Source organism: Chiloscyllium plagiosum, chromosome 39 (genome assembly GCF_004010195.1).
Source record: "Chiloscyllium plagiosum isolate BGI_BamShark_2017 chromosome 39, ASM401019v2, whole genome shotgun sequence".
In the NCBI taxonomy this organism is placed as follows: Eukaryota; Metazoa; Chordata; class Chondrichthyes; order Orectolobiformes; family Hemiscylliidae; genus Chiloscyllium; species Chiloscyllium plagiosum.
In genome coordinates this window covers 12,077,691-12,087,212 of record NC_057748.1, presented here as the reverse complement: position 1 = coordinate 12,087,212, position 9,522 = coordinate 12,077,691, and the positions used below count along the sequence as shown (strand labels likewise).

Here is a 9,522-nt window from a genome sequence, read left to right as displayed (position 1 = left end):
GTTCACCCCAGTCCCACCCCGGTGCCTCCACCTCATCTTTGGACCGTGGGAGCAAGCCGGAGCACCTGGTAGAAACCCACGCAGACACGTGGAGAACATGCAAACTCCACACAGCCAGTCACCCAAGACTGGAATCGAATCTGGGCCCCTGGCGCTGTGTGACAGCAGTGCTAACTGCAGTTCTTTGTTTTATCTTTCTCTCTCTCTGCCTCTGCTGAGCATTTACAGCAATATCTGTTCCTATTTCAGATTTCCAGCATCCGCAGTATTCTGCCTTTGCTACCCAGATTGCTATTAGTGGCTTTTGCCACTGGGGTCAGAAAGTTGGAGCCTGCAGGCTAATTGCGGATTATGGTTGTACAATGGTAATTATCGCTTTAACTTCCACTCTCTCCCCCCCCTTTCTCAACTCCCTTCCTGCAAGGTGGATGTCCATCCGGGTCCCGGCTCCCCGGTGACGTCAGCGGGGCAGGCTGGCCCTTGTAAATAATGGCGAGTCTCTGAGAGCGGGGCGGCTGCGGAGAGCGGGGAGGTAAGTCGGCGCGACAATCCCCTTCCATCCTCCCTCATTCAGGTATCGTCGACCGCGACAACCGGCGGATCAGAGGCCCCGCTTCCTCCCCGACAGTGGGGAGGGGATATTGGTGGAGATCGGCGTCGTTTTGCCTCTTAAATCGGCGGGGAAAGAAGTCCTTGTCCCCCCTCTCTCTCTCTCTTTTCCCCCCTCCCCCATCCTTACATTATAAGCAATGGCTGCGGTTTGCAGTCACAAGGGGCTGGTTCCCAACAATCAAAAGAAGGTGCAAAAACTAACATTATTCCCTTTTTTTTTCTACAGAGTAAAATAAAAATGGAGCTGCGAGTTGGGAACAAATACAGGCTGGGCAGGAAGATTGGCAGTGGCTCCTTTGGTGACATTTATCTGGGTAAGTTACAGTGTTTTTAATTTTCTTTTGAAAATATTACACTTTGTTTGTAATGTTATTTTTGGAGGGGGTGCACCTTGTTTAAATTTAACAATAATCAGTGGGTGAAGCTAGTGTTTTTAATGTTTAAAAGCAACTTGGAGTTTTTTTGGTGTTTTGTTTTGAGTGAATTTATTTTTGTGTTTTCCAATTTTAAAATAGGTCTGTGATTTAAAATTGGGCTTTGGAGTATTTTGTCTGTTATTGTGACTTGTGCCTTCTGCTCGGCTTGTGCCCTCCTGTAAAGGGAGCAGCTGTTAAAGTTGCTGTTGGTGTCGATGGCTGTTGTCAAGACCTGTCTTTTTCGATAATTAAACAGAAATGGGACTTAATTTTCTGTCTGTCAGACTCTCTTCTCTCCTCTCAATTTGTCAAAAAGTCTGCCTGTGGGCTTGTGTCAAAATTGGTTGGAAGTCAAGTGTTTTTGGACTGTAAGTACATGGGAAATAGTGGATGAGATGGCTGTAAGGGGTTGACTTGCTCCTCCCTACCACTCCTCCTGGGCATTCCATCTTTCCAACTAAAAAGTTCAGAATTTCTAAACCATCTGGCACTAATCTATCTTCTGTAGTGTCAGAGTGGTGTCTCCACAGAGACCTGGCCCCGTGTCAGGGCTAACCCTCCAAGCCATTTCAATCTAGGGTCTTTGGGTACTCTGGAGTTAGAGCAAAAAGCCAATTTGTCCTCCAAGTGGAAGGACTATACATAAGGTTGAAAGTTTTGTTACTGAGAAGATCTGATTTCCATTTTATTGTTAGGAAGATCACCAAGCAGGATCCCCCATTTCCACTCCCCCATTTAAATGTCAAGTTATAAAGGCATCTCTAGCTATACTTGTGCAGCTCTCTTTGAGAGAAGGTGGCTTCAGAAATCTTTTCTCTGCAGTGCAAGCAAGGGTGTTTGATTTCTTGGGACTGCCTGAAGGAAGAGCGCCTGTGGTCATTCCCATTGCTATGAAGTGGAGCCATTTTGACAAAGATATTCCAATAATTGACAATAGCAAAATGGTTTAACAAACAAGGGGATGTTTCCCTAGAGACTGCTCCTGATGATTGAAGCCAGTCTGGAGTTAAAAGTTGGAGGAAATGTTTTTGTTAGGAATACTTCCTAGCAAGAGCAAAGTAATTTCTCTTGACTTTCTTTCCCAGTAATGGTGTCAAACTGCAGAGTTTGAGTTAGTCTGATTAGCATGATGACTTGAGTAGAGTACGTGTACATCCTGTCGTTTCTTGTCTCCCTTGAGGTTTCTGTTTATGTATTCTGCTGTTGAAATACAAGCTGTTGGTCCTACTCCAGTCTGACATATTCCAATTGCTCTTAAGCTTATTTCTAATATGTAAAATGCTGAAATTTGATTTTGACATGACATTTACCCCCTTTTTTTAAATGATGGTCGGAATTTACAAAGCAGAACGAGCTGGTGTTGCCTAATTTTCCAGCTCTATCTATTCTCAGCAGTGGGGAAGGTTTGGGGCTTGTGTCAGAACATCAGGAGCTTGAGGTGTGTGCGCTTTTGTTTGCTTGCGGGTGGAAGTTAATCAAGACAACATGTTAACCTGACTAATTTGAAACTTGTCTTCAAGGTGTGACCGTTTGCTTTCCCAAAAGGTTTGACATGTCTCTCCACCCCCCCCCCCCCGACAAAAGACTTCAAAATTATCTCTCGTGCTCACACTGTGGTGCTTGCTTCTGTTAAATATTCTGCTAGGAAGATGGGTCATTCAGACAGCACTGTTCTGCTCGCAGTTGCCCCAGAGTGGTTGTGTGCCACTTTTTTTGACAGCCTTCATGAAACAGCCTCAATGTAAAAATTGAACACTTAACTATTGAAGTGTCAATACTTATGGACTGTGCTCTAGTAAACGAGTTGAGAAAAATTCAGACTGACATCAACTGTAAGTGTAGTACTGAAACCTGTTTAATGTGATTGATGCCAGCATGTAGTTTAGAAAAGGTTCCTAGATTACGAAAGGCAGATTTGCATTTATGTAGCTTTTTTTTTCCAAAACTTCAAGGCTTTCCAAAGTGCTTTCTGATATGGTCAGTGTTTTTGGTGTGATTGCAGCAGTAATTTTACCAACAAAGATCCTGCAAACAACAATGCAATAAAGAAAAACATTAAACTTTTTTTTAATTTCATGATCTTGAATTGGAGAAAGATATAGGTCCAGATAGTTGGTAGAACACCAGGGGATTTTGCCTTAACATCCATTTGACATGGTAAGTGGCCTCTCAGTTTGTTGTTTCATGCAAAAAGCAGCACCTTTTGACATTGTCGCTCTGCATTGGTGCAAGTGCTGGAACCTCAGGCCGTGGAGTGTGTCCATTTGTTATGAGGCTTGAACCCACTTTCTGGCCTGGGAGACAAATCTGCCCATGGTTGACAATGTGTCTGCTGTAATACTTCTACACCTCTGGTTACTTGATGCTTTTTGATGCAGTGTGAACATCCTATGACTGTCTGGTCGTCTCCACATGCCTGAGTTCGAACTAAAACCTCCATTTGTCTTTTGTTGCACTTGTTGTACACGTGCAAATGTTTCCCTCTGGGATTATAAAAATCCTAGCGATAAATGAGTTTGGTTTTTGAGGTCGGACCTTGCTTTGGAACTGATTTGTAATTAGGTTTGGGGTGATGGTTTTGGGGGGGGGGGGGGGCAGTGATCAAATGATCTGTTTCAGTAGTTGATATTGATGGAGGGACAAAAATTGAACAAAGCAAGGGTTTTACCAAAATCAGTGTCATCCAAAATGGTGGCTATTCGTACCAGATATTCCTAGCTGCTGCTTCAAATAGATAATTAATTCAAGCCTACCTGTTGGAAGGTCCTCCATTGCTAATTTTACTTTGGCACAGTCTGAAGCAAGGAAAATGTACAGGTGATTAGAACACTAAATCAAGACTGTATAATAGTGGCAGATAGAAAATTTTGCATAACTTGAGCTGCACACTCTCTACAGAAATGAGTAGAGTTTGTACGTCATTGTAGTTGAGGACCCTGAGATTTTGTTGCTGTTGCGAAAACCTGGCCTTGAAATTTCACTGGGAGTATTGGTGAGTGTAATGTATTTTTGGGTTTCTGTCTGTGCTGTTCTATTTGACAGCAATCTTCTGATTTGAAATAAATTGGTTAATGAGGTCACAAAGGAACTTTTATACTCAAATGAAATGACTTTTTATATATAAGGTGCAGGGGTAGGTCACAAAGCTCTTAAGATGCGTAACAATAACAGTTATTGCTAAAGGAGGTGTTAATACATGGTGACCGAAAAAGACCTGATCACTGAGATGGTTTTTTTTTTAAAGAGCAATCCTGAGATGTTTAAGAAGGTAATGGGGCGTCACCAGCTTAAGTCAAGGCTACCAACGATGGGATAAGAGGGTGAATTTTATGGGGGTTGGGTAAAACATCCAAGCACTGTATGAACTCGGGACTTTCAGGGCTGGTGGCTGCTGCATTCCAACTGAAGCAGACTGTAGAAGAACAGGAAACCACTCCAGGTCAGCTGTGGTAAGTTGTCCATTCTTGATGCAAAAACTGCAAAGCAAAAAGTTTGCAGTGAGTTGAGATTTGTGAACCATGGAAGCTGATAGTTCAACTGGAAAAGCATTGCAATATCTGAATCTGGAATTGGAAATGGCCTGTACCATTCTACAGCAGCTGGACTGTGCAAGTGTGATTTTAATGGATGGTCATTGATATTGTTTCCTCACAAATGTGCAGCCTCAGCTTGGTTGAGTGAATGCAGAGATTGCTAATCTTCTGGAGAGGAGTTTTTTTTTGTTGCAGGGTCAAAGATCATGAAATCCCACTGTTAAGCTTGAGGAAATTGCAGCTCATCCGTATGTTGAACAGATGTTCTGGCTGTGGTCCAGACTGCAAAAGTGTGTAGTTCTGTAGGTGACAGCAGGAGCTGGCTGTTATGACCCATCCTTCAGTGAGGGCTAGGGTGAAATGCTCTGTAGTTCCTGAAGTTATTCGTTTTAGGGTCAAGAAGCAAGATTGAGTGATTAGTATGATATGAATGGATTTCAAAAAGCAGGAGGTGGCTTATGTTTCACATGATTTGATGGAAAAGTATTTTGACTTGATGGAGTTGGATTTGGTTGGTGGGACTCTGCATCCCAATGATCTGATTCATTTTATGACAGAAATGTAAAGATCATTTTAATGTCGCAATGAGTGGTGTGAAAGATTGGTTGATTTGTAAAGAATAGTTTGGGTCTTAAATGCTTTAAGATAATGTGTATAGTGGGTGTTTACTTTTGGCAGAAGGTAGTGAGACAGAGTTTAATGTAATCCAGCCACATCTGGTGATGCATGTCTCAGTTGTGTGCCAGGTTATGAAGTCTGTACCCTATGGACTTGAGGGATAGATAATTGGGGGCTGTTCGAGGGGGAGAGAATATTTTAGTTGTGCTGAGGAGAGCAATTGAAGTGAGAGATGACCAACGTAGTCATACAGCGCAAAAACAGACCCTTTAGTCCAACTTGTCCATGCTGACCAATCTTCTAAAACTAAAAGAGCTAAGAGCTGCAAGGAGGGGACATGAAAGGTCCTTAGTCGGTAGGATTAGGGAAAACCCTAAGGCTTTCTATAGGTATGTTAGGAATAAAAGAATGACTAGGGTAGGAATAGGCCCAGTCAAGGATAGTAGTGGGAAGTCGCGTGTGGAGGCGGAAGAGATTGGGGAGACACAGAATGAATACTTTTCTTCAGTATTTACCCAGGAACAGGGCATTGTCGTCGATGTGAATACTGAGTCACAAATAAGTAGAATGGATGGCTTTGAGGTATGTAGAGAAGAGGTGTTGGAAATCCTGGAAAAGGTGAAAATAGATAAGTCCCCTGGGCCTGATGGCATTTATCCTAGGATTCTCTGGGAAGCAAGGGAGGAGATTGCAGAGCCATTGGCCTTGATTTTTATGTCCTCTTTGTCTACAGGAGTAGTGCCAGAAGACTGGAGGATAGCAAATGTGGTTCCCTTGTTCAAAAAGGGGAGTAGGGATAACCCTAGTAACTATAGGCCGGTGAGTCTCACTTCCGTTGTGGGCAAAGTCTTAGAGAGAATTGTAAGGGATAGGATTTATGCACATCTGGATAGGAATAATGTGATCAAGGATAGTCAGCATGGTTTTGTGAAGGGCAAGTCGTGCCTAACAAACCTTATTGAATTCTTTGAAAAGGTGACAAAGGAGGTTGATGAGGGGAAAGCGGTAGATGTGGTATATATGGATTTTAGTAAGGCGTTTGATAAGGTTCCCCATGGTAGGCCACTGCAGAAAATACGGAGATATGGCATTGAGGGTGAGCTGGAGGTTTGGATTAGGAATTGGCTGGATGGAAGAAGACAGAGGGTAGTAGTTGATGGCAAAGTTTCTTCATGGAGTGCCGTCACTAGCGGTGTTCCGCAAGGATCTGTTTTGGGACCATTGCTGTTTGTCATTTTTATAAATGACATGGAAGAGGGGTTAGAAGGTTGGGTGAGCAAGTTTGCGGATGACACAAAAGTCGGAGGAGTTGTTGACAGTGAGGAAGCATGTGGCAGGTTACAGAAGGATATAGAGAAGCTGCAGAGCTGGGCAGAAAGGTGGCAGATGGAATTCAATGTAGCTAAGTGCGAGGTGATTCACTTTGGGAAGAATAACAAAAAGATGGGGTACTGGGCTAATGGTCGGATACTTGGTAGTGTGGATGAGCAGAGGGATCTTGGTGTCCATGTACACAGATCTCTGAAAGTTGCCACCCAGGTAAATAGTGCGGTGAGGAAGGCATATGGCGTACTGGCTTTTATTGGTAGAGGAATTGAGTTCCGGAGTCCTGAGGTCATGATGCAGTTGTATAAAACTCTGGTCCGCCCGCATCTGGAATATTGTGTCCAGTTTTGGTCGCCATACTATAGGAAGGATGTGGAGGCATGGGAACGGGTGCAGAGGAGGTTTACCAGGATGTTGCCTGGTATGGAAGGAAAATCGTATGAGGAAAGACTGAGGCACTTGGGGCTGTTTTCACTAGAGAAAAGAAGGTTTAGGGGTGTCTTGATTGAGGTGTACAAGATGATTAGGGGGTTAGATAGGGTTGACAGTGTGGACCTTTTCCCGCGTATGGAGTCGGGTATTACAAGAGGGCATAGCTATAAATAAATTAAGGGGGGGTAGATATAGGACTGAAGTTAGGGGTAGGTTCTTCACTCAGCGAGTCGTAAGTTCATGGAATGCCCTGCCAGTAGCAGTGGTGGACTCTCCCTCTTTATGGGCATTTAAGCGGGCATTGGATAGGTATATGGAGGATAGTGGGTTAGTATAGGATCGGCGCAACATCGAGGGCCAAAGGACCTGTACTGCGCTGTATTCTTCTATGTTCTATGTTCTAAAATAAACTAGTGCCACTTGCCAATGTTTGGCCCGTATCCCTCTAAGCCTTTCCTATTCGTTGTTGCTGGTGACAAGAACATCAAAAGGTAGAAATAATTGAGCTGCAAAAGAGAATCATAGTGTCGAAGATAAGGCAGTTGAGAATTTAAAAGTGCATGGCAAGCGTTTTGTTTTTGGAGCCTTTTTAGGCCTGATGTAGATGAGATGCAAATGAAAAGGAAAATATTGAACTAACTTCCTGCACCCCTCACTGAGGTGCTGACAAGGTTCCGGAGTCTATAGAGGCTGGTGAATTCCGAAGAGAACAAGCTCAGAGCCATTGGGTAGGGTGGGGTGATGGCCACTTGCTTGATAGAGAATGGGGGAAAACAGAGGGTTTGAACAGGGTGAGGTGTTTGAAATAGAAAATGGCAATGTGATGACAGCCGTGGGTTAGTTTGAACAAGGCAAGTAATGGGATGTATAGACAGGAATAGGTAGGCTTAGCACTCTGGTCATGTGCTGTGTATTACTACTGTGCTAAATTTGTGCATGTTTTCATCTCATTTAAAATTGCTTGGTGAGGTTAAATGACGAAACATTTTAACCTTGGTACTTTGTATTCCGAGTTACCTAGTTAATTGCCGTATAGTATAAATATCCCATCCTCCATTGTGAAAACTATGTGCCATCTTAAAAGAACTTGCAACAAATCTGCTTCCTCCAAATTAACAACAGAAACAAAGTGCAGGAAATGATGTTGCTTGGCCTCAAAATTTTAGTTCTGATACCGTCAACAGACTCAATATTAACTGTTTTCTTTACACAGACAATGCCAGACTGAGTTTTACCAGAAATTTCTGACTTTGCCCCACATAATGCTAAGAATAGTCATTGTAATATATTTTGAGGTTCTGAGGATTCTGAATACAGGTTGAAAAGTAGTTATCAGAAGTGAATTGGATAAATACCTAAATAAGGAAAGCATGGAAAAATTGAGTTAGAGTTAATTTGAAAGAACCAGTAGAGTATTGATGGGTTGAATGGCTTTTCTTGTGCTGTGAAATGTTTTGCAACAACATGCAGATTGCAAATGGGGAGAACGACACTTGGGAGTGGATTTTGATTCACTTGAGTGAACCTGTCTTTTTTTTTCCCTTTTGGCACATTTCTACCTCTACGACTCCTTTCTCCAATTAGCCCCCCCCTCCCGCCTATGATTTCCATTTGTTTGCCAGCAGGGTATCAGGGGCTTGTGGGAAAGGTAAGCTTTTCTGTACTGTGGTTTTGAGGAATGTGCATTCTGTACCTTTTTTTTTCTCTCTTTTTCCTAGCAGGGTTGGACTGGTCTGCCCAGTTTTGCTTTGCTTGTAAAGACTGGTGAAAATTTGAGTTCTGTTGTTTTCACTGAAATCCATTAACTTGTGGTTTTAAGCCCTCATTTTGGGTTTCCAGGGGAAGGCATGTTCTTTTGACATTACCCATTTTCTTTCCATACAGAGCCTGCAGTGTGTTTTTGAATGGGATGGCAGTGCAGGACACTGCATTTATACTATCTGATGACATCCTAAGCAATTCTCATGCAAGTTTCATAATGTGGCTACTGTTATGGGCAATTGCAGAGACATGGTTTTTTTAAAACAGATCAGAACTCTCAGACCAGTAATCAAGTTGTATTAGACAATAGACAATAGGTGCAGGAGTAGGCCATTCAGCCCTTCGAGCCTGCACCGCCATTCAATATAATCATGCATGATCATTCCTAATCAGTATCCTGTTCCTGCTTTATCTCCATAACCCTTGATTCCACTATCTTTGAGAGCTCTATCCAACTCTTTCTTAAATGAATCCAGAGAGTGGGCCTCCACTGCCCTCTGGGGCAGAGCATTCCACACAGCCACCACTCTCTGGGTGAAGAAGTTTCTCCTGAGCTCTGTCCTAAATGGTCTACCCCATATTTTTAAGCTAAGTCCTCTGGTTCGGCACTCACCCATCAATGGAAATATGTTTCCTACTGCCAGAGTGCCCAATCCTTTCATAATCTTATACGTCTCAATCAGATCCCCTCTCAATCTTCAAAACTCAAGGGTATACAAGCCCAGTCACTTCAGTCTCTCAGTCTAAGGTAATCCTGCCATTCCAGGAATTGACCTCAATAGCCAGAACCTACGCTGCACTCCCTCAATAGCCAAAATGTCTTT

General features: G+C 43.1%; 1 protein-coding gene across 1 annotated transcript in view; it reads left to right on the top strand.

Annotated features, from left to right (window-relative positions):
• The first annotated feature begins 428 nt into the window (after nucleotides 1-428).
• LOC122542245 (casein kinase I) overlaps nucleotides 429-9,522 on the top strand; it is a 57,189-nt gene continuing 48,095 nt past the window's right edge. Inside the window, exons 1-2 of the mRNA XM_043679783.1 lie at nucleotides 429-532; nucleotides 839-926. Coding sequence (XP_043535718.1) covers nucleotides 851-926 — 76 coding nt within the window. The 5' untranslated portion in view covers nucleotides 429-532; nucleotides 839-850. The remainder of the gene's footprint in view (nucleotides 533-838; nucleotides 927-9,522) is intronic.